Source organism: Sorghum bicolor, chromosome 1 (genome assembly GCF_000003195.3).
Source record: "Sorghum bicolor cultivar BTx623 chromosome 1, Sorghum_bicolor_NCBIv3, whole genome shotgun sequence".
Lineage (NCBI taxonomy): Eukaryota > Viridiplantae > Streptophyta > Magnoliopsida > Poales > Poaceae > Sorghum > Sorghum bicolor.
Genome location: NC_012870.2, coordinates 67,633,633 through 67,659,136, shown reverse-complemented (window position 1 = coordinate 67,659,136; position 25,504 = coordinate 67,633,633). Strand labels below are relative to the sequence as shown.

Sequence of the window (25,504 nt, the reverse complement as noted above, 5' to 3'; positions counted from 1 at the left end):
TCCACCAAAAATAGATCATGAGGCCATCGAAAATTCTCGTGTGGGTAGCCTGCATCTGCGCCAGTACCCATGGAGTGATCCATTTTCTCCCACCGTGTCAATAGTTGATAATCCAAACCAATCTTTCACCACGGCCCATCCTTGTTTTGTGAAAGGGCAATCCTTGCACAAGTGCATTGGATTTTATTTGCTGTTAGAATCTTCTTGTGTAGATATTCTGGTTTATTAACCTCCTCTCTCATCTCTATTTCTTTAGGAAATATTGAGATTAGTTTTAAACTTAGACTAGAGTCACTGGAAATAACCAGCGTTAATTATGAAAAATAGTAACTGAACTACTCCCTCCATTCTAATTAGTGAGGGGCGAGGTGGTCTTTTGTCAAAGTTCTTATCTAAAAATCACTTGAATCTCTTATATTGCACGACAAAGGGAGTATGATTTATGGAGGAAATTGTTTATTGAGCTTTGTGAGTGAATTGTATAGAAAAATCTGCCGCTGCTCCCCACATAAAAGAGAGCAATAGCAGCAAATCAAAAGATTCTTTTGTGCAGTAAGCTGAGGACGGATGACCACAACCTCTGGGGTGGGGATGGGGAACCTACTCCACATGTGTAGCATACCATATGACTGTACGAGAGCCATGCGTCGGGCGCGAAAGGTCTCGGCATCGCCATCGGAGATGCCGCTTCGGATGACCGCGGCCACATGGGGCGTCGGGGCGCTTTTGCTTGTTCCATTCCCATCCAAGTTGGCGACCCCGCGCAAAAGTTGGCGAGAGCACGCGCCCGCCTGGCGCCTGTTGTTCCCTTCCCGCGGAGAATTAGGGGAGGTGCGAGGCGAGGGCGACCATGGCCGTGCCAATTCGGTACATGCATGCCCGGTCGTGGTCACAGCTATACGCGCCAAACAAAAAAGTCTGGTGACTATTTGCTTGAGCTTATTTTCCGAATCTATCAATTATCACAACAAATCAGCAAATAGTATTTTAATCTCGTTCGTTTGGTTGAAAATCTATAGCTGAAAATATTATTCACTGATTCACAGATTTTTTTTTCTGTGAGAGAAAATGACTGACATTCTCCTTCATGAGGTGGCGGCCGGGGCGAGTCTCGCCTTCCTCAATTCTACCTCTCGCGTGACGATGGCCGTCGTTGATTTAAACGCGGTTTCTTTCGAGGTAAAAACCGTAAGAGTAGCGAGACGTCAGACGTGAACAAAAGCATCGTGTCCTGATATTTTGTTTGAGAGATGGCTGCTACGGTACGGTGCTGCCGCCTTTCGATTTCTATTGCTGTCATGTCTGCTAGGTTCTGGAAGTAGACAAGTGAAAAGTTACTGGCACTACATTTTGACGCCGCCACCTCGGTTGGGGGAATTGAATCCTTGGCCGTGATAGGAAGAGAATTCGTGGAGCCATAGGATTGTCCAAGCGCCGAGAGCCAGACGTCCCGGGCCCTCTGATCGAATGGAGCTCGAGCCACGTCAGAGCAAGAGTCCCGTCCAAGGGACGGGCACTAGGAAGCTTCCTGGCAGGTGCGCCCGATCGAGAGAGGGCGGGGAGTACATGATCAATTGCCGAAAGCAAGCTCCCCACCGCCACACGCCACACGCCACGGCACCAGCAGCTGAGGATGAGAATTTGCTCCAAAACGACGAACGGCCGCTGCTGCGGTGCGGTCTTGGGATTTTGCTGCTGCTCCGAAATGTTTCGATGGTTTGGGGAACGAATGGCCGCTATAGTGGCTTGGGTCTTCTTCGCCACAGACGACAGAGAGGAATATCAGGTGACGGTAGCCGCCCAGCATCGCTCGCTCCACAGATGACAGATCCTTGTGATCGTGTCCGATTTGGATGGCTCGTGCTAGTGTAGCAGTTGTAGCGATAGATGCTCGCGTGGAGACGTACATTACAGTAGAAGAAGAAGAGGAGCCACAGCCCACAGGTCCTTTTAGAACGCAGCCATTCGTTCGTGCCGCCTCGCGACGTCGAGCGGAACAGTGCGAAGCACGGGCCCGGTGAGCGCGAGGTCGGCATCGGGGGGCACAACACAAACTCGCCACGCAGTCGCGGCGGCCCCAACGAGCGAACGTCAGGGCGTCATCCGTACCGTACCCGGCGCCGGCGCCGGCGACACGTAGCAGTACGTCCAAGTCCAAGGCGGTACAGGGCAGTCAGCCGCGGCTGCAGTTGCTTTTCCGTGGCCACGCAGTAAACTTTGCGTGCTCAGCTCAGCTGGCTGTAGTACCAACCCAGACGGCCAGCCAAACCGAACGTCGCGGGGGCCGCGGCGCACGTCGTGGTCGGCCGGATCGGGCGGGGATGATGGCCAGCGACCGAGGGAGGAAGCTTCGCGGCAGCTTCGTGCGGGGAGGCCGGGCCGGGACCGGGGTGGTGGGGGCGGCTACGCGACAGCGGCAGGGGGTCTCGTCTCGTCTCTCGTCTCAGGGAGGTGGAGGAAAACGACGGCGGCCCGCTTCGTGGCCCACGCGCCGGACGACCGCTTGGCGCGAGGCGAGCCGGTGAACACAGGATGGAGGCCGGACTGGAGACGCTATCGCCAGTCGATCCGAGGTCCGACCGCGACCACATGCGTGCGTGGGGCCGGCCTGGATGAGGCCATGCGCCCGCCGGCCCACGCGACGCACCACGGCAGCAGCACGTCCCTCACCCTCCCCTCCCCTATCGTATCGTATCGGCCTATCGGTGCGGCACGGCCCGTGCTTATCATCTTATCTTGGCTCGTCGTCGGCCTCCTCCGCGCGCGGCCGTGGACCTTTTTGCGGCCTGTGTGCGTTTCTTCTTGCGGTCAAAAAGGCCGGCAGGGTGGCGGCGCAGCGGCGTTCAGTGCAGTGCACAGTGCACTCCAGAGTGCAGCTGCCGGCCGGACTATACGTACGGTGCTGAATGATAGGCGCTCGATCTTGTGCCGTTCCACCGCGTCGTGGACGTGCTATTTTCTGGCGTCGTGCTGGTCTCCTGGACGCGCGCGCGGCGCGGCTATGATGGCGCTGTCCCGCGCTGCTACGAACAGAGTAGAATTCGCGTTTGAATTTTCTGGGGCTCGGGGCACCACGGCCAAATAGTAATTAAGGGCTTGTTTACTTCTACTTCAAACCCAAAATTTTTCAAGATTCTCCGTCACATCGAATCTTTAGACGCATGCATGGAGTGTTAAATATAAATAAAAATAAAAACTAATTACACAGTTTGGTCGAAACATACGAGACAAATCTTTTGAGCCTAGTTAGTTTATGATTCGTGAAAAGTTAGATAGAGTTCTCGTCAGCACGGAATGGGAAACCATGTTTCCATTGTCAACTGTACAAATCAGGGATGGGAATATCTCTGACCATACTCCTCTGGTACTTAACACGGGTGCTTCAACCCACCAAACACACTTTCGTCCCTTCAAATTTGAGAGGGGGTGGCTAATACGAGACGGATTCTATGATTTGGTTGCAAATGTGTGGCAATCTCCATGCTCTGGGTCCACTCCTCTTGAGAGATGGCAGTTCAAGATACGTAGGCTCCGACAATATCTAAGGGGCTGGGCGCAACACACTGCAGGGTCTTATCGAAAAGAGAAAAAGACTTTGTTGGCTCGATTAGATGATCTTGATAAGAAAGCTGAGATCTCTCCCTTATCAGATCAGGAAATTAATATAAAACATTATCTAAAAGAGCGTCTAGTTAACCTTCTAAGAGAGGAGGAACTAAAATGGTATGAAAGAGCCAAGGTTAAAACCCTTCTAGAAGGTGATGCTAACACCCGATTCTTTCATCTGGTGGCTAATGGGAAACACCGGAAACAACATATCTACAAGCTTGAGAATGATCAGGGAGTTGTCATCGGTGATGAACATCTGAAAAGTCACATCACGACTTACTATAAAGATCTTTTTGCCCCCCCAGAAGATTTAAATATATCCCTTAGGGAAGACCAAAATCTGGATATCCCACAGGTTTCGCCACAGGAGAATGATTACCTGATTAGCCCATTCACAGAATCTGAAGTGAAGGAGGCAGTCTTCCAAATGGAGCATAATAAAGCTCCGGGACCAGATGGTTTTCCTGCGGAATTCTATCAGGTCTTTTGGGAAATTATCAAAGAGGATCTCCTACATTTATTTGCAGACCTACATAGGGAGGCTTTGAACCTCTACAGCTTGAATTTTGGGATTATTACCCTAATTCCAAAAGTGGGTAATGCCATCAGAATTCAGCAATATAGACCAATTTGTGTCCTTAATATGAGCTTTAAAATATTTACTAAAGTGGGCACAAATAGGCTTAATATGGTAGCTAAAAATGTGGTGAGACCAACACAGACTGCCTTCATGCCAGGTAGGAATATAATGGAAGGGGTACTGATCTTACACGAAACCATCCATGAACTTCACACCAAAAAGAGAAACGGTGTCATTTTCAAAATTGACTTTGAAAAGGCATACGATAAGGTGAAGTGGTCTTTCCTACAACAAACGCTGCGAATGAAAGGTTTCTCCCCCAAATGGTGTAGGTGGGTTGAGACTATGGTTTCCGGTGGAAGTGTGGGAATCAAAGTTAATGACAACGTTGGCCCGTACTTCCAAACCAAACGTGGCCTCAGGCAGGGAGATCCCATGTCACCAATCTTATTCAATATCGTTGCGGATATGTTAGCTCTTCTTATTAACAGAGCGAAAACCGATGGTCAGATAAGAGGTGTCATCCCCCACCTTATAGATGATGGACTTTCCATACTACAATATGCAGATGACACCATTATCTTCATTGATCATGACCCAGAACAAGCACAGAATCTAAAACTGTTGCTTTGTGCGTTTGAACAGCTATCTGGGCTGAAGATCAATTTCCACAAGAGTGAAGTCTTCTGTTTTGGGGCAGCCAAAGAGATGGAATCATATTATACTAGTCTCTTTGGATGTAACGCCGGAGAATATCCCTTCAGATATTTAGGGATCCCTATGCACCACAGACAACTCCTGAATTCTGAATGGAGCAAGGTTGAACAACGCTTCCAACAGAAGCTCTCTTGCTGGAAAGCCAAATACCTATCATATGGGGGAAGACTGGTACTGCTTAATTCAGTTCTAAGCAGCCTACCTATGTTTATGATGTCCTTTTTTGAGATCCTAAAAGGGGTCATCAAAAACCTAGATCATTATAGATCTAGGTTCTTCTGGCAAGGCTCTTCAGATAAACATAGATATCGTCTTGCCAGATGGGACATCATTTGTCGTCCTAAGGACCAAGGTGGATTAGGTATTATAAATTTAAAGTTGCAAAATAAATGTCTTCTAGCAAAGTGGCTGGTTAATTTGCTAAACACTGAGGGCATGTGGCAATCTTTACTAACAAATAAATACCTAAGGTCCAAGAGCCTTACGCAGGTCACAGCCAAACCCAATGACTCTCACTTTTGGAGAGGCCTAATGCGTATTAAAGATGAGGTGTTGGCTGAAGGTTCCTTCGATATCAAAAGTGGAACCAGTGCCAGGTTTTGGGATGATACATGGGTAGGAGATAGACCTATGAAGTTTAAATATCCAGCGTTATACAACATAGTGCGAGACCCTCATGCGACAGTCTCAAAAATAATGTCTACTAGCCCCCTAAACATCTCTTTTAGAAGGGCCCTGGTGGATAATAAACTTACAGAATGGTTTAGTTTAGTAGCACGGATCTCTAATGTTGAATTGGCTGAAGGTTTAGATTACTTCAGATGGAGCTTAACCAAATCTGGGTTATTCTCCGTCCGCTCATTGTATCTCTATCTTATAGATACATTAACACCTTTTCAGCACAAGAAGATCTGGAAGATAAGAATCCCCCTAAAAATCAAAATCTTTCTTTGGTTCTTGCAAAGAGGTGTCATCCTAACCAAAGACAATCTCGCCAAGAAAAGTTGGAAGGGAAACCAGAAGTGCATTAGCTGTAATGGGAATGAAAATATCAATCATTTATTCCTTCATTGTCCCCTTACCAAAATGATCTGGAGGATCATCTTCTTTGCTACTAATCTGACCCAACCAAGATCAATCAGCCACATGTTTGGTAGTTGGCTAACTAATCACAACAAACGGATTAGGAATTTGATTTGGGTGGGGGTTGCCGCCATGTGTTGGGTTATCTGGAGATGCCGTAATGACGTTGTTTTTAATCATATGAAATATAACTCTATTATGCAGGTAATTTTCAGAGGAGCGTACTGGTTACGTTTTTGGGCCCAGTTGCAGCGTAATGAGACAGCCAAGGACGCGCTCTCCGCGATGAGCAAGAAATTAGAAATCATTGCTTTAGAGATATCCAATAAAGGATGGAAAAATTTGTATTGTTTGAATTAGCGTCCATGGTGCTCTTTGAGACTATGGCTTTCTCTTTACATATCCTCAAAGCTTTGTAATAATGGGCTGTGTACACCCTCGGGTGTAGAGGCCGGATATTTTGTATCCATTATCTAAAAAAAAGTTAGTTTATGATTGGACAATATTGGTCACATACCAACAAAACACTTACTGTAGCAATTTTGCAAAATATTTCGTAACTAAACACGGCCTAATATGATGTGTTGGGCTATCTCCAAGTTTCATCATACCAATATGATGAACATCATCTAAACACCAAATCAACTCGGCCAATGTGGTTTGTAATGTGGATCTACGTTGGCGAGAATGGACGAAATCACCTAAGCACGTGTGTGGTGGGATAGTTTTCAACAAAGGTAGACTAGGCGTTTTGCATTTCCAATAAAATGTCTTGTACGGTGACATCTCAAAATCCAAGCAATTTAGGATGGTACTTACAAACTCTCCTCCTCATAAAGTGAGATGGTGGAGAAGACGCACAACATTACTGCTATTAGAGTCGTCATATATATTTGGATTTCATGGCAACAATGTTTACTAAAACGAACGATTGTTTTCAAAACGCGTAGCAATTGATATGCCACACACCCTTGTTTATTTGGCCGCTCGCAGGGATGGAACTTCATTTTGTTTGTTGATAGTATTTTCTTGTAAAAGATGATTGATACGATTTTCCGTTCTATATATACTTCCAATTGGTGTGTCATCGTCTCTCGGTGTTGATTATTGTTTTGTGTTTGTGCGTGCGCGCGTGTTTCATGATTTCGTTACGTGGATGTTGCCTAGCAGCATTGAGAATAATATCCATGCCAACCAACTGCGTGCACCCCTCTAAAAACAATATAAGCCGGGGGAGAAAAAAAACTATAGCATTTTGAGCTGCTCTTCAGGGACTGATCAATTTCTCTTGGGCTGATGGCACATTGCCCCGAACGTTTTGGGCACATCCACAGTTCCACACACTGCTACTATATACCTACTCCTGGCAGTACTTGTTTGTTTCTTGAAGAAAAAAAAAAGCAATCATGTGTCGTTCTTGTCGACTTGCTGAGTTCAGACATCGCTCCATGATTCCAAATCTTTCTGCCGTACCAGCTGTTCTCTTAACATATTCCATATCTGCATTTCTACCGGTACTATTTTATATCTTATCTGACGACAACAATAACTTACCACCTTTTTCCCCATGCCGTACGTTCCTGTTCTGTTAACATGGAGTATTTTATCTGCTAATCACACCTTCTTTCAAACTGTCTGACGACACAATGGCACTCCAATCAGTGATTAGAAGCCTCTCGAGACATGATTCACGGGGAAAAGGAGTTTGCGGCCATGATCCCAACTTCCGAGGCATATTATCGTCGTCAGCATAAGATGATGATACTCCTACGTGCGTACGTACGATTTTGAAAATCTATTCCAAACACGGATGTGGCTCGTGCACTGATAAATTATAGGGCAAGTCGAAGTGGATAACTATGAAAGAATAATATGCCCGTGTCACGATGACGTGGAGTCTTTCATGTCCACGAGTTAACAACACTTTTTTTTTGCCTCTTCGTAGGGCCTTTATGCTAAACGCACTACAAAGAGTGGATCAATAAATTTTAACACCGGCAAGATGTTTTGGTGTAAATGAGCATCCGTACGTATTGAGCGATCGAGAGACTCATTTTCACGATGGAAAGGCTAGGCAACTGATCAGTTTAGGACACCATTTTGTTGTCTCTATTTACAAAAATGAGAGTCCGTTGCTAGTAGAAAAGGAAAATAGATCCGTAAAAGCGATTAAGCGAAACAGAAAAGGACCAACATTACTCATGGTGGATCTGGAGTTCTGAGCTGGGCCAACATGCCTTTGGAGGGTCCACATGTGCTGCAGAGGCAGGTCACATGGACCTCTAGAGTACTGGATCTATGCAAATGAGCCCATTTCAAGAGGGCGTTGGACTCTTCATCGTTGATTTACTTCTCTGCAACTAAATCATCCCGAGAACCAAGATTCTTATAGAATGTTTTAGTTGATTTGGGGTTTGCGAATGATTTTCTATGGGAAAAGTCTGTGTTAAAATGGAAACAACTACTACAAACCTCGATGACATGCGGAGATGTGTTAAAAACAACACATGACACACTTAGTCATCAATAACTATGAACTTGTTGATCAGTCATGTTTATGTTATTTATTTGCAGGAGTATCTATGGGAAAAGTAGTTGAAGTCATGGTTTTGGATGTTGTGCTTCTTCAGCCATGACTATGCCGAATAAAAGAGAGGAAATATGTCCTTGATCACCAGAGTTTGGACTAGCCCACGCTTCGACATCTAACTTGTATGTTGCAAGGCCGAATTGGGCAAGTGCCATGTGATTGAAGGCTTGCACACTATATAAAGCAACAATATCTACAATAATACGTGATAAAGTCATTCTTTGTCCAAAAAATGTTTACTAAAACAAAAATATTACGCATTTCATCTTTCACATAACATTGCGAAACAAGCTTTTACCGTTATATGATATATTATTATTGAAATGGAAATGTATTGATAGTGTATATGCTCCTTTAGAGAAAAGGTAATGGAAATAAAACACGTGTTGGAGGAACTTTAGGTCTTAATAGATTGGCAATAAAGAAGGAAAATGCTTGTGATTATAAACATACAAAAACACAATCAACGACTGTTTTTTTCAAATTCATAGAAATAAAGAAAATAAATACTCCTTATTACTACTTTTTATTAGTGTTGCATATATTTGCATGTTTAAAGGCTACGGTAGGCCAAAAAGCAAGTATTTAGATCTTTTTGATTCTTCACAGGGACATGACTTGTTTGGTACCTAGAATACAATAGAAGAAAGTAAAATCATGGTCATTATTTGCTTTAAGTGAATGTCATATATGTATAAATATTTTTTTTTCAAGATTGAAAGTAAGTGATTTTGAAAAGTTACCAAAAAACCGACATCCAACTTGATGATGAGAGCTCTACACTGCTGAAAGATGCATGACAGGGAAGGACAACCATAGTGTAGATCATACACCCAAACACAAGAGAAGAACTGCAAATAAGAAGTTCATAAAAATAGAAAATTTCGTGGACCCCTAGAAAAATTCACATTTAAGTCTAACTCCACCTCATACTTTAGTGTTCTACATGTGGCTTTGCATAAAGAGACAACGAGCATGTTCGCTTGTGATTGTTGTAGCAACCGCTGTGATTTCTATTTTAGCATTCACTTAGCAATAATTGTTGCCCCACCCTTTACAACCCAGGTAGACGCAGTTATGGGCCGGCCCATCTAAATACCAAACATCTCCATCAACCTCATGACTTTTTCTCTTAAAAAGTTATATATAGTGACCGTAGGATCAAGATCAAACGGGCTCATCTTTGCATTGTTCTCTATATATACGGCCCTCCCCTTTCGTCATCTCTACCTTAACCCAACACCCACTCTTCCGCCGCCTCCACCCTACCCACATGTTATCTACCCAAAATTCCCCCAATACAGGCAGGATTGATCGATCAACCACCATCTGCTACACCTATGGCCATCCAAGAGATAGAGGATGGTGCCACTCATCGTCGACTACCACGATGACTATTGTCTTCTTCACTTGCTATGGTGAGTCTTCCACCTCTAGAATCAACAACCTTTTTTAAATAAAAAGCACCACTTGGTGCGGCCTTCACAGGAGTCCATGTGTGGGATGGAGGATCTGACCCCCACTAGCCTGCTCCTCCCTTAGAGCCTTCACCACTAGTCCAAGCCCATCTAGATCCAGTCTCTTGTTTTGCCAAAATCCTTTAATTTCTCTCTGCTCCACTAGATCAAAGCTAGGAGCACCATATCCCTTTTGTTGTGCCCCCATCTAATCCAAACTCTTTGTTATGCAGCGCCCCTTGGACCCAAGATAGCTATATTGTTATCGATGGTGTTGAACCTTGATCTAAATTTTGGTCCCCTCTAGCCTCAATTGTTTGTACACTTACATCGGTCCAAGCTAGCGACATCATTTCCATTGATGTCCGCTTTGATCTAGAATTTCATTTTCCCCAATCACTCTTTGTTGTCTTTACACCACCAGATCCAAGGTACCAACATCATTGCTAGAGATATGTATACTTATTCTTCCTTATTTGGGAAAACAAATCTTATGGTAGGTAAATAGAAACATCTTAAATTCAGTAAATTATGTATGCTAATAAATTTCTCTTCCCATCTGATATATGCAGGGGGAGTTGTGCATGTAGAAAATTTGAAACATGTGGATGACACAGAAGTCGCTAGATATAAAGCTATTGGAGCTACATACGCCACAAGAGGGTATCTTTCAAGTATTTAGAACCTGATTCAACTTATGAATGGATGCCAGACAAGGTATCTTAAGTGGAGTGCATATCATAAAGTTTGTAAATTTTGGAAAACATGAATGTTAGAAGTTAGATCTGAAGATAATAATGGGACTGCAAACCTTGTCTATGAAAGGTATCCTTTCGTAAGGGGAGTCAGGTTCAAAATACTTGAAGAACAACTACCCCTTGCTTTCAACTCCAATAGTGGACATGTGTGATGGTGCTTGATATCTATGAGTGTCCATCCGATTTATTGCACCATATTGGTTATCCTTATTGAATCTTCCATCATATAACATGTTGCAACCATTATGCCATCAATGATCATGTAAGTAACACTGGTACCGTAAGCTTTCATTTTTATTTTTTTCCAATTATGTACAAAAGTTTTATGCAGGTACTAGTATATGTATATACATACTTGTGTGTACCTTTGTGAAGTAGGAACATGTCATGTTGATGTACAATTGAATTGTTGAAAGATATGGCATGAAGTATTAGACCACAGTCTCATTCGGAGCGATGCACACTGAAGTACCAACACCACATGTGCTCCACTCATAGAACCTATTCCAAAGATCTCCAAGGTAGAAACCTTTGACTCCATCTCCAATCTTTTCATAATAGCCGTTTGACTGCAATTTTGTTGAATCCGTTTGACTGCAATTACAAATAAGAGTTCGATTTGTTTAGCTATCATGTCTTTAGATTAAAAAAAAGATGCATTTCTTGTGAAAAACTAAAGACATGATAGCTAAACAAATGGCTGAACAAAGCAGATACTCCAAAGATGTACCAGCTTATGGTATGATATCATGTCTTTTTTTTAATCTAAAGATGGGTCGGTATCTTAGGGCCTGTTTGGATCGAAGATGAAAAATTTTTAGGTGTCATATCGGATGTGTCGGAAGGATGTCGGGAGAGGTTTTTTGAAACTAATAAAAAAACAAATTACATAGCTCGTCTAGAAACTGCAAGACAAATCTATTAAGCATAATTAATCTGTCATTAGCACATGTGGGTTACCGTAGCACTTAAGGCTAATCATGGACTAACTAGGCTTAAAAGATTCATCTCGCGATTTTCAACCAAACTGTGTAATTAGTTTATTTTTTATCTATATTTAATGTTCCATGCATGTGTCCAAAGATTTGATGTGATGGATGTAAATTTTTTAGGTGGAGAACTAAACAGAGCCTTAGATGAGATTTGAAGACCGAATACATATTTCAGGATGACTGAACAAAGCACATACTCCATGCTCAATAAGTCAATAGTATCTCAGGACGAGGACTAAACGGATAAGGAGATAACAAGGGAACAATGGCAACGGGACACACGGCCACCGTTCACTTCCCCCAGTCGTTGGTGCCACCACAGCGCGCAAGCTCGCACGCACTTTTCAATCAATCAAAAAGGAAAAGAAAAAGTCATAGCAGCGAGTACTCCACCATCTCCATCCATCCCATCAGAGCCACACGTTGAGCGAGGACCCAAATCCCATCACCACAACGCCCACAAGCTTGACGCAGGGGTAGCAATGGCGACGAGAAGCTAAACCACGCCAATCAGAGCGGCAGAGGTAGCATAGCAGCTAGCTGCACAAACTTGAGCACCTACCCTCTGTACTGTGCCTGTTTTTCAGTTGGTACAGGATGCTACACCCATTGCTCGCGGCAGTAACAGCTGCCGTCTCTTCGTCCTTCGTCTCACCGCCGCGGCGAGTCCCGGCTTCTCCGGGTCCGGGACGACGACGACGACGTCCTGGTGGCTTCGCGGTCCGGTGCGCGCCGAACGGAGGTGGCGTGACGGCAGGCGCCGACACGAAATCGAAGCTCAAGGTGGGCTCCCCGATCGTCATCGTCGAGGCGCCCGTGATGCTCAAGACCGCCGCGTCGGTGCCGTCGCTCCGGCACAACAGCGGTCAGGTCAAGGCCGGCGACGTCGGAAGGTACATTCTACTACGAGCTGCTTTAGCACGTGACAATGAATTAACTGTATGCAGTGCCTTGATGCTGGTTTTGGTCGAGCAGGATCATGGCGCGGAAGCCCAAGGACGTCTGGGTCGTGCGGCTCGCCGTCGGCTCATACCTGCTGGACGGCAAGTTTTTCAGTCCCTTGGATTCTGACGACGGAGACGGTGATGAGCCCCAGGCCCAGGATGAATGAGTGATCAATGCCTTGACGATTGAATCGCAAGTTTACTCACAATAATGCCGTGCAAACATGTCCATGCCTATGCATGATTGCAATTTGCAATGTACTGTACTGTAGATGTGTAACTTCTGCCGACAGTAGTAAGTGATTACTATTTGTATTAGAATCATCAACTTATCATAGAAGGTAAACACACAGCTTCAGTAGTTCTAATTTTGAGTAGAACCTAGACGATTGCTTTCCTCAAACTCGGTGCTGACAGCGCAATCAGATTTCTGAAAATTTGGCATTGGGCCAGTTCCCAATCGAAGACTAATAAGCAGTTTAGGGGTACCAGCCCAATACTTGGATGTCTTGCTGCAGCTGGCAGATATAATAGAACTTCACCAGAAATCCAGGAATTTCCTCGCCAAATTTAAAAGAATCTGCAGAATTCTGAAGAACTTCCCCTAAAAAAATGCATCAGAAAAGATTGCAGTCAATAATTCATAACGCAGACTAATTCGTTTTCCTGGAAACTATAGGAGACTGCAATTTCCAAATATCATAGATAATGGAACTGAAGATACTTTCAACAATGTTGTGGAGCAATAGTGTAGGCTGTGAGTCAACTCTGAGAAGCTTTAACTTCCATATACTGTTTCCAATATGACAATGCCTTGAATGGAAGCCTGGAACAGTCATTTACAATTACAAGCTTCTGCACAATCTAAGCTAAGGCAGATACAAGAAATACAGATCAAGGAGACTTCTCAGAAGCTGATCATGATAGATTGCCATTTCTTAGATTAGACATTTCACCTTGCGTCATTAAGATGAAACGAAGCAATAGCTCCACAAGTTATATGACTAAGAAGATGGTATCAAGCTCTACTCTAATTCAAGAATAGTCTATTCCTTCTTGGTCTTGTTTTCATCTGCTTCTTGCTCCTTGATCTTCTTGGATTTAGTTAAGTAGGTCACTGCCCATACTCCCAGCAGGGTTGCTTGCAGGGGCGCCAGCCAATATACCAGTAGGTGGTCAAATGTTGTATGATCTCCACGAGCATACGCCCAAGCAAAAGCCTACAAGCACATACCAGAACATGCAATAATCAGAAAAATGAATTTGGATTACTAATTTTCAAGAATTACATAAACCAAGACAAACAATGAACGTCAGGTATAATAGGAGCAAACATCTTAACATGAAGCTAGTTGTCATAATGTAAAATGACTGTTGCAGAACAAACTTTTTTCAAGATTTGATAACAAAAAAAAAATGCACACTAAGCAAGACATTTTATAAGGCACACCATCATATAAACTGTTCTGCTGCATGATCCACTTGGCAAGTACAAGATCACATAATATTTGACAAGTGCCAAAGAGAAGGCTGCATAACTCAATCAGTCATAATATGATGCAATAATACATGCGTATAAGTATGAAGGTGCACGGAATGTCAGAATCATAACAAATTTGGTGCTTGTATTTTTGAGATTGTTCAGTTTGATTCATAAGGAATAAACGTTCAAATCCAAAAGGTTCATTTATATATCAAACATGTGCCGTGCCTCATGTGTAGAAGGACTTACAGATGCAGGGTTCATAATCCCTCCAGTTATATCCGAGCTAAGGATATGAATTGTGTTCTTCCACATGCTCGTGATCCATGTCTTCATAAAGAAACTTTTCATCTCCTTCTTCTTCAGGGTCACTGACACCATAACAACCATGAAAGTTGCTAAGCCTTCAGCTAACGCACCATGATGAGCACCAACACTTAAGCGGGCTCCTTTACCCACATTAGGGAAAGTTAACTGAATGAGATTTACTCCAAGAACCGCCCCAATCACCTGATATCCGAAACGAATACAACAAAACTTAACAAACCAAAATGCAGCCAAAGCAGTTAACCAAATTTAGAAGGAATCCCCATGTTGCGATGAACGAATGTTACAATAGTGTATATATATGGTAGTAAGACTTGTGCGTTTTCTCTTTTTAGAAATACACTGGATTAGTTCTGAGTCAACCAAATTGTATAACCAGTCTTTGTTGGTCAACCACATTCAACCAAATTACCAGATGGTGTTAGTGTTATAAGCTTCATATAGGCAAATGCACACGATCGATTGACCGAAGACCAAACCCAGCAAACAGAAGCACGACACAGATCGCGATCGCGGTCTAGTGCAGGAACATCACCTGAGCTGGGATTCGCGCGAAGGCGGTGAACACGTACACGGCGGGTCCGCCGTGGGAGGCGAGCGCAGCGGCGAGGACGGTGAGCGGGTTGTAGGAGGCCCCGCCCAAGGCAACCTCGAGCCAGGCGAAGATGAACATGTATACGATGGAGAGCGAGACCTTGACGGCCTCGGCCTCGGGCCGTCCCGCGAGGCCGAGCCCGCCGTACACGAGCAGCTTCACCAGCGCGCCCGCGCACACCCACGCGGCCGCCAGCGCCAGGTCGCCCACCACCAGCCACGGCCGGATGCGGGGGCGCGACGGCGCCGGTGACATGGCGGGCTCGGGTTGAGGCGTCGGAGGAGGGGGAGGGCTGCGGCCGTGCGCGGTGGTGGGGCGCAAGCTGGAGAGGGAATCTCGTGGTGGCGGGGATTAGGAAGGATGCGACCAAAGTAATCTGGGGGCGGCTCGCGTTTTATTTAGCCCTCCCATTGGTTGGAAGTGGGATCTAAAAATGGGGAGCGTAAGCAAGCCATGATTACCTGCCCATGTGATTAGCGGTAACTTGGTGACAAGAAAACCACTGCCGCATCTTGTGGTCACGTGCATTGAGCATGGATAGAATAGCCTTCTCTCTAAAGATGTTGGTCGGCACACCCTTTTCTTAAAAGATGTTTTCCTTTCCCTAGTAAGCAGAGACAACCCGAAAAAAAAAAAAAAAAAAAAAAACTCGTGTGTGAGTCCAGGTCGTGGACACGAGAGAGAGAAAAAAAAAAAGGTGCAAGCGTGTATTGCAGAAAGTAAATTACGTCAGACTGAAAAAATATCTCCACTTTCAATATTATTATAAGGTGGGTTCTGATAAAATATGAGACCCAGTTTAAAACAACAAATGAAGATTTAGCATCTACTGTCAAAATTTAAAAAGATAATAGCAATATCAATATATTACAAAGACAATATATAAAAGACTAACTAAATAAAATAAGAGTTGAACATCGAATTTATATCAATGATCTCCGTCCCAATCTGGGTCTGATCGTCTGGGATTGCGACTAGATCTCGACTCTTGAGGGACAAACAACGGTAAAGGCGGGGAACAAGTCCAAGCGGCGAAGTCTCAAATTCACGAAGAGTTACAAACTTATATGAAGAAGAATCGCTGACTACAGACTTCTCTAACTCGCGATCATAGACTTAATGTACGGTGTTTTTCTTCCGAAGGAAGTAGCAGGCCATGTTTATTGAGCCTGTAATTGATATACTAACTAAAACAAATCTAAAATTATTATACATATTTCAGACACTTAATAAATTTTGGAAGCCCATTTCCATCGCATAGCCCGCACGGACCCGAGGACAGCCCTGTATATGATTAGCTATAGTTATAGATATCGGCACTTGCAGTAGTGGATAATGACAAAAGTTTAAAATAGTTGGACCTTGTCGATTTTATTTAAGAGCATCGGTAGGCTGTACTGTATATTGCTATATCTTCTATTCTTTTCAATGTTATTCTTTGAAAAACACTTTCCTTTCAGTCTTATATTTCTCGCGTCCAAACTATGAGATTGTTTTATTATATATCTAAACATAATATATATCTAAGTATGTATAACAAAATCTATGAAATCTAGATAAATACATATAACAAAAACTATGAATTTTAAAAAAAATCAAAATATCTTATAATTTAGTAAAGAGAGTAAAAAGTCTTATACTTTTAGTAAAGGGAGTATACGCCACACTCGCTGCCAAAGGTTTGGTATAGTTGGACGTAAACGATTTTACTTGAGAGCATATGGACAAGAGAAATGTCAGAGTGCCGAAATTAAAAAAGATTAAAAAATTCCGTTGCCGGGACTCGAACCCGGGTCTCTCGGGTGAGAGCCGAGTATCCTAACCAGCTAGACTACAACGGATTTGTGTTGTCGTAAGTTGGATAATCTTTAAAGCTTGTTTGGCTATGGAAATCATGTTTGTTAACTTTCGTATACAACGATCCATATACATAATCAGCTGTACTTCATAATTTACGTATATCGTATTTTTCTATTGAAGCCTTGGGGGACCCGTATCGGTATTGAGTATCGTGGGCACGCATATCTGACACTAATCACACGCTGGAATGGAGGCTCGACACTGAGACTGGAGGCACCGACTGGTCCGAATCCAAGAGGAGATCAAATGAGGTCAGGGAGTATGAGTTCAGAACAACACCCATCTGCTTGCCCGCGTTGGTTATTGGACTCGCCGCCGGAACCACCTATAGCACAAAAGTTCAGACATCACAAACACAACAACTAATTCAAGGCGTAATCACTACCATGTTGCTCTTAGTTTCGCATGCATTGAATCAAGTCGACATTCGACAGTATCAAACCTTGTCGGGCTGTTGGAAGGAGTTCTCATCCCGTAGCCAACCTGACGTGAGAACCGTCTTTAAGGATCCAAATGTCTGAATATCAGCTTCCAACCCAGTTACAGATATATTCAGATTAACAGCTTTGCTTCCAAAATTTACAACCTGAAAAAGAATTTTTATTTGACAAGTTATTTTTTTAATCTTTATTCGCAGGGCTAAGTTCCTAAATAAGAGAAAGAGATCACCTTTATTTTCAGGTAAGTGTTCCCATCATGTGGATTATTCCACGTGATAGCAGATGTGACCAATTGATCATAGTTTGGTAGTTGAATAGTGGACGGATGAAGTGCAGCGCCACTTGAATCTTTGAAGAAGTGTAGAATCCAGTAATTTGGACATCCATAGTGCTGCCATGAATTAAAGACAATAGCATCTGGGTTCCACCTATCAAGCAGAGCAGTATTTTTTATATTAAATATTGATGACATCGTCAAGTACAGACACAATTACATGCAGAAGTAAACATTCACGTTTACCTTTGATCATTGTCATTTACAAAGAGTGGGGCACAACTTGCCATCTCAACCATGTCGCTGCATAGAAAAAGTTTCAAATCAGAAGGGATTAGTCTGCAACACAAACTACCATCAAGCAGGAGCCAAACCAGAAAGAGAATTTAAAACGAACCTGTTCCTTTCTAATCCAATGAGAAATGCAGCTTCAGCTAAAGCAGCTATTAGTGTTCCTCGGCCAGCATCACTTCCAGTCACAGCATATTCACTAACAATTGCCTACGAAATACGCATATGTAGTGATATTACCAGCAGTTGTAAGGATGGCGATTGAGGTAGCAAAAGCAAAGCAAGTACCTTGGGTCCATTACGGGCTGTGTTATCAAACATTCTAGATTTGGAAAACATATCACCTGATGAAGTATAGACCTGAAGCAAAGCAGATGTCACCTCTACTGGGAAAAATATTATCTAAGAGAAATCTGAACAAAACAGTCATTACATGAACATCATACAAATCAGCTGGGTTGACTGGTGAAATTGCAGATCTGTCACAGCTTGATATGATTTTGATGTCTGGATAGGATGCTTTTATTGCAGAATAGAACTTCACGTAGTTATCTGCAAAATGGGACAAGTATTGGTTTTCTTGGAATAACAATAAAAGGAAACAGAAGAAATTGGAAAATGCTATGAAACCAAACAGGAGGAAAATGGAATTGCATGGAAACCTTTATAGTAGTACTTTGAACATTCTTGATTTCCTATTGAAACATAATAAAGCTGAAAGGGCTCTGGATGTCCCATTGCTGCACGAACTGAACCCCATGCAGTCTCGGGGTCTCCCCTGGCAAACTCAATACCATTAACAACATCCTGCAACATGGCAAGCATGAAGAGATTTGAACGACAATACAATGTTTCTTAGAATGGAACCAAATGCTGATATGCTCTAAAAAACTTGATTTCTTATGTATGTGTGACATTTTTGGATAGCAGAACCCCACTATTGGAATTGCTCAGTTTGCAATCTTGCTGTTATCTCTGTACCATATATATATATATCATTTCTATGTAGCACCTATTTGTAAGGGTTTCCTACCCTTTTCTTCTTTAATAAGTACATGATATGCAGCTCCCCTGCGTCGAGAAAAAACATATAACCCTATTTGATAAATAAATTAAATTGCTGGACAAATTTGTTAACAAGTTTTTTCTGACTACCAGATGTTCAGTGAAGGAAAAAAAGACTTAACAGTTAAACCAGTCATAAAAAGGATCTTCAGCTTAATGCTGGGAAAACTTACTAAGAGAAGTCAATGCAGATTAAATGCACTTTGTCCAATGAAGAAGAATCTTCAATTCAGTTTTTGGCACTAAAAGGATCATTTAGTATTAAATATTGAAGAACAAACCTTTACGAATGCAGCTATTGTTGCTGATGAAACTTCTTGATAGATGCTGGCCCCTGTCACATTGAAGGAATTCCAACAAACTAGTCAAGGGTACATTATCTCTCCAAATATGTAATGGTTTTATGCCTTTTATAATATTTTTTTGATAAGTTGATATATCAGTTACCATCATTTACCACCCAAACTGGGCAAGCACCAAGGTCTTCTGCTAGCTACGTCAGTGAAATAGAAGGTCTCAGAATCAACAGAGGCTATATCCACAGTTATGTGAACTTTCAGTTAGACAAGTAGCAGCATGTTATGTTACTCACTTGGAGGAATTCAAAAAACCCAAGTCCATCATCAGTCCAATAGGCCCAAGCATCGTTGAAGTGGCCAGGTCTCTCTTCCCATGGTCCAACAGTTTCACTCCAGCGGAATGCATTTATAAGGTAATTTCCCATTACATAGTTGCCACCTAAAAGTGACAAATATACTGTCAGTTCTCAGCAACCTCACTGTTTAACTACGAGCCTATAAAAAGACATAATTTATTTTCTTAGTTAAACATTCTTGATTCATCTGTGTAACAGAAACAGAAACACAAACATAAAATATATCATGCGGGTACAAATTGATGCATCTTGTATCCAATAAAAGAGTGATACTAGATGTAGCATCATCTACTGAAGTTTCTTCCTTTTGTTCTCTTGATTCCAGAAATGTTCTGCCTCAATCACGGAAATGTTGATCTTGGTGTGGATGGAAATATTTATTGTGTTAAACTACATGATTAGTAACAGGCCAATTCTATTAAAATAATAAACTGATAATCATAGTTGCAGGGCACATCTTTTCAACATATCTATTTTGTTTAGAAAGATAACACAAGGCATATATTTTCTACATATCATCATCCAATTCCTGCAAATAGAGAAATAATATGTCATGCATGCTGAATGATTACTGCTATGTTACTCTGAGTCACCACGGTGAAACATTTTACATTAACCACAGAAATACATAGCTGTTAGTGACAAAACAGCCAAGAGTATGTGGAAGTTATATGCATCTAATTCTCTACCTGACTGCTAGTCATGTAATTGGCAAGTACTTGCACACTATTCACAATATTGCGTAACCTCTACATACGAAGAACCTCAGAAGTAAGATAATCTAAGCGACAAACCTGGAAATTTTAGAAATCGAGGCTTCAGATTTGCCAGCATAGAGGCAAGATCTTTACGAAAACCATGGCCCTGAGAAATAAAGTGATAGATAAAGGTCACTGATAAATAGAGAAATGTAAGGTCCTCGGAAGTTGACATCTTAGTTAACTATGGATCAGATATTTTTCCTTTGTTCTGGTGTTAATTAGGATTAAGTTTTCAATCATACAGGAGAATTGTGTATAGGAACTCATAATTTAGCAGGTATTGAATTGGTAATGCATCATCACACAATGCAATTTTGATTATGATGGTTGATGGCTGCAGGCTGCAGCTTGTATTTAGAAACACTAGGATGCAAACTATTATAACTGCATGGTGGCTATCCATGGATGGCATAGTCTGATCAAGATCAGTATCTGAACCAAGAATAATTCTTTCCAGCATATAGAAATCAAAGTTACTTAAACTTATAGTTCAGGCTATGATGTATGGATATGTGATGAGGCAATTTGCACATAAATTTTGATTTTGCTTCTCACATACTATTTTTAGGTTGCAAGGGAAATGTATGGAAGAAATATGCATCATCTTCCTCATCAAAAGGATAAAAGGGAATTTGGAAATTAAGTTACCATATAAGTATCTGATGGCATAAGTGATACTTGATCAAACCAAATTATGCCACTTTCGGTGGTTGTAAGCTGAAGTCTTGATTCAGTATTTGTATAATTTGATTGCAAATCAAATTCAACCTTCGTCCACTCAGCAAAATCTTCTTTGTCTCCCCTACAATTTATATTGCACATCTATTACTTGACTGAAATGGGCACAATAGTAGCACATGAACTACTCTTGATAAGTTAAACCATGAGATATTGCTTACATGATTGTATGAGAAGCTAGATTTTGAAGACCATCTGAACTTGTTAAAGAAACTGTCAGCTTCACCGATTCTGATGACCTAATGTGCATGGTAACTCTATAAACCTTTGTTCTTTCAATGTTCTGCAGCAATTATAGCAAACATTATAATGGAGATGAGATTATCTTATGGATTTATCAAATCTAGAAGGGAGAAGAAACGTTCATGTATAGTATTCTTGTAGGTTCAGATATTAGTACTCAGTACAGAGAATTTTAATACATCGAAGAAAAAGAAAACAAGAAAAGGATAAGAATACCTCAGTAAGTAATCTAAAAAATACCTAAGTGAAAATTCCTAAAAAATACATATTCAACAGGCAGATGGAAAAAGTTATGGAAGATTCCATAATAAAAGGGGGGGGGGGGGGGGGGGGGGTAGAGAAACTACAAGTTGTGTTATTAAATACATAAAGGTCATACCATGCCCCAGTAACCAGGATTGTAGATTCCAACTCCTCCTGATGGGCAAGCATTAGCTCCACTAGCTCCGCAAAGTACTTCCATCCGAAGTGCAATTGGGTTACTAGCAAAACAGGATGACCGATCTGTTGCCACAATAATATTGGATTCATCCCCAATGATCAACCATGGGTCAATGTTTGAAGGAGTATTAGAACCACCAGCTTCAAAACCTGTAGCATAAAGTAAAAATTGTAAGGAATCATAAAAGTTACAACTGAATCTTGAGCCCCTTCTTGAGATCCTATTCCTTATGATCTACAAAGAAATCTCTGCTACAAAAAAACTAGCTATAAATGATTGTTAGCTCCTTTGATGGAGACATTGGATAGAATGAGCTCTGCGCATCTAGTAGGTCTGCTTTTAACAATCTACACAAAGCAGTATGATTATCATGAGTACCATTGTGAAGTAATTTTCCTGAATATTATCCATAAGTTATTACAGATACAGAGTACCACTCTGATGATAAAACATTTAAACTGTTTGTCAACAGAAGATAAAAAGAGGGTCAAATGATGAACAAGACTTTCTTCTGGTAAAGTGCTGGACTGCTGGTCATTGGTCAACCTTAGACATTGAATTCCCATTACCTCTGTTGCTAACAAGCTCCGCCCACAATCCACCAGCTCCAGCATGGTTGATTTCCTATACAAGTACAACCAATAGTTACCGAGATTCATCACCTTCAAAGTAAAACAACCAAACAGCATCTATCACAACTCGACAGGTTCAGTTTTAAACTTTTTATGATACCAAAATTGAAAGGAAATGGTGTGGTCAAGAAACAGTTTATGTTAACTAGTATCACTGCAGGTAAGTTTTCCAAAATTATAATACTTTAGTTTATATGAAAAGTAAACACCAGCTGAACTCCTGAATAGCCATGCATGAAAATGTGATAGTCTTACTCAGTTTGTATATTGCGTGAGCTGAAGTTGATTGTGTATGGACATTTAGCACAAATATAGATAGTTAACCATTTTAGACAAGTGCACGAGTTCATTGAGTTGGTCTACTAAGTGATCCAACATTAGAACTGCATCTCTGCAGAGGGCGTGGTATTGGTAAGATAAATATACATAAAACCAATGTACGAACAACAGTTAAAAATTACAGTCACCTCAAAGAAGATGCCAAACATATTCCCAGGGATTGTCTGAGCATTCTGAGATGAAGCATCCACAGTCAACTGAGCAGTTTGTGCCACCACTGATCCAATATAAAATATCTGACACAAGGAACAGACAAGAACCAGCACATGGAACAACCAGCAAACCGAACAAGCCCTTGGGATGCCCATTGCACTCTGCTACAGCCGAGGCCAAAGCACTAACTCGATGTAACAATCCCTCTATGCCCAAGTACACATGCCCAGCAACGTTTTAGCAAACTGCAAGGATAGGAAACAACAATTGGATCAGGGAAATGGTGCGTGAGTAGAAGTGAAGCCAAAACAAACCTATGAGAGAAGAAGATAGCAACATCCTCTCTATGTAACATTGTCTGAAGATTACTTGTCAGAGTTGCACTCCAGTCGCGGGCAAGCAACCCAGAAGTGTCGTTTTCTCCTTATCCATCCAGGAAGCAATACCATGCACAGTACACTGTCGGCCTGAGCAGTCGTCCCTGTATAATACTCTCGTTGTGCCCCATTGGCTAAACCTGTTTGAGTCTTCTCTGTAAATAATTTCAGTGGTGCCTCTAGTTGAGAGGAGGCCAACCACCCGGGATCGCTTGAACCTGGGTGCTCGCAGGTTGTTTTTCTCCTAATCCATCTACGAAAGCAATACCATGTACAGGCGTACAGCACACTGCACATTGCCTACATTTCACGGTAACCAGTTTCCTCTTGCTTCGAATAAGAACAAAAATCACTTTCTTAAACAGGTATCATAGTCTCATAGATACTAATATAAATTGTGCAGCAGTAACCTCTCAATCTCTGAAGTAGGAAACTAGGAACTGTTCTCACACTGCATTTACCCGGATTTAAAATGGTAAACTAAAGTACAGCAGCCATCATTTGACTCCCAACATGGCAACATGGAACGAACCAGAATCGCACAGCATAGCCCGATTCAGAGAATTTGCCGGAAAGGGGCGGAACAAAACATGGGGTCAGCCAGGGGGCTTAAGTTCAACTGAACCCCTAGCAAATTTGGAAAATAGACCGGCTTCCCTCTACTCCTCTCCTTCACGCACAGGCGAAATTCCACAATAAACTGGACGGCAAATCCGTCCAAGAAATAAAGGTTGAGAAGTGGGCAGGCGTCAAGTCAAGGGAACAAAAAATCCTGCAGAGCAAAACGAGAAGCAGCTCGTCCAAGTAGGGTAGGGTTTCCTTACTAAGCGAAGCGTCTTCTGCTCCTGCGGCCGGAGAGGGTTCGACTTCGATGCTCGTGTGTTCGTGTGAGAGTGAGACCCTCTGACGGCGAGACGGGAGTCAGCTAATCGGCGGCCTCGGTTGTCGCTTCGGCCGGCGGCCAGCAGGCAGCACGGAAGCGGGGAGGTAAATGAAGCGGCCAAACGGATGAAGATGATTCGTCAGAGCTGGAGGGGCCAAGATGGCAGTGATTTAGACATGCCAACTGTTTTCTGGTAGTTGTACTACTAGTAGAAGAACGGTGGTGGGCCCAAGGGCCGTTAGTATATATTAATAAAACTTATAATCTATATGCAACATCATTGGGTTGGACGGCTAATCAACTGAGGCGGTGTTTGGTTTGTGTGTTAAAGTTTAATAGGTATTGTATCAATTTCGTATTATTTGATAATTATTATTTAATTATGGACTAATTAGGTTTAAAAAATTTGTCTCTTAAATTACTCTCCAACTGTATTTTTAGTTTCGTAAATAGTCTATATTTAGTACTCTATGTATGTGTCCAAACATTTAATGTGACGGACGATAAACTATAACATGGCAAAACCAAGGGGCCGAAATGAGTGTGATTTATTAGGCCCATCTGAAACGTGTGTTGGACGTAATGGTATTCTCATAGTACTCCTAAATCCCTAGCGATCATTTACTTCTTCTCGTCATCTTGTATTACAATCGTGCCTTGGCATTGACATGTTTTGCACATGTGAATAATAATAATAACACCATTAAGGCACTGATCGCTCATTCATCCGGGGCTCGCCGCTATCATCACAATCCAAAGGACTGAAAAATTTGCCGTCCAGCAGGTATGTGCCCCGACGGCGAGCCGCACGGCCCAGCCCAGAGACGTCCTTGGGCTTCCGCTCCATTACCAAAATCAAAGCCAAGTACCAAAGCCATCGTGCACAGCTCATCGTCAAGTGCTATGCTGGTTGCTGAAGCACTAGTGCCTTCCGACGTCGCGGGCCGGCCTTGAGTCCTTGACCTGGCCGTTGTCGTGCACAGTTCACAGGCGCCTCGAGGATGTCGATGATCCGGTGAGCCTACCTTGAGTTTCGATTTCGCATCGCCTTCTGGCACGCCACCGCCGTTCGGCGCTCACCGGGCGGGCGTCGCGACGGAGAACCCGGGACTTGCTGCGGCCTGCGGCGGTAAGATGGAGCCATGGAGGACGAAGAGACGGCAGGAGTTGGCTGCCGCGAGCAATGGGTGCAGGCCTGCAGCTGCAGCATCCTATC

At 42.6% G+C, this 25,504-nt stretch overlaps 2 protein-coding genes and 1 non-coding gene across 6 annotated transcripts; 1 reads left to right on the top strand and 2 right to left on the bottom strand.

Annotated features, from left to right (window-relative positions):
* Positions 11,987-13,128, top strand: LOC8083704. Its single transcript, XM_002467901.2, has 2 exons — positions 11,987-12,679; positions 12,762-13,128. The coding sequence occupies exons 1-2, from the start codon at positions 12,384-12,386 to the stop codon at positions 12,895-12,897; spliced, it is 432 nt and encodes a 143-aa protein (XP_002467946.1). The 5' UTR covers positions 11,987-12,383; the 3' UTR covers positions 12,898-13,128.
* LOC8083702 (alpha-L-arabinofuranosidase 1) lies at positions 13,484-24,450 on the bottom strand. 4 transcript variants are annotated; one of them, XM_021459556.1, is made up of 20 exons: positions 24,230-24,445; positions 23,004-23,273; positions 22,474-22,528; positions 21,842-22,053; positions 21,381-21,502; positions 21,130-21,283; positions 20,515-20,584; positions 19,658-19,803; positions 19,513-19,558; positions 19,347-19,399; positions 18,663-18,807; positions 18,434-18,552; positions 18,289-18,360; positions 18,107-18,210; positions 17,956-18,012; positions 17,665-17,863; positions 17,438-17,581; positions 15,076-15,291; positions 14,463-14,723; positions 13,484-13,950 (listed from the first exon to the last, which is right to left on the bottom strand). In XM_021459556.1, exons 2-20 carry the CDS (start codon positions 23,181-23,183, stop codon positions 13,777-13,779), a joined length of 2,529 nt encoding a protein of 842 aa, XP_021315231.1. In that variant the 5' UTR covers positions 23,184-23,273; positions 24,230-24,445; the 3' UTR covers positions 13,484-13,776. The 4 variants fall into 4 exon arrangements, with proteins under 4 accessions (XP_021315231.1, XP_021315216.1, XP_021315228.1 ...); XM_021459541.1 differs by lacking the exons at positions 13,484-13,950; positions 14,463-14,723; positions 15,076-15,291 and adding an exon at positions 16,986-17,320 and having other exon boundaries at positions 24,230-24,450; XM_021459553.1 differs by lacking the exons at positions 13,484-13,950; positions 14,463-14,723; positions 15,076-15,291 and adding an exon at positions 16,993-17,320 and having other exon boundaries at positions 23,343-24,450.
* Positions 16,904-16,976, bottom strand: TRNAE-CUC. The gene has a single exon. It is a non-coding gene; the product is annotated as a tRNA-Glu (tRNA).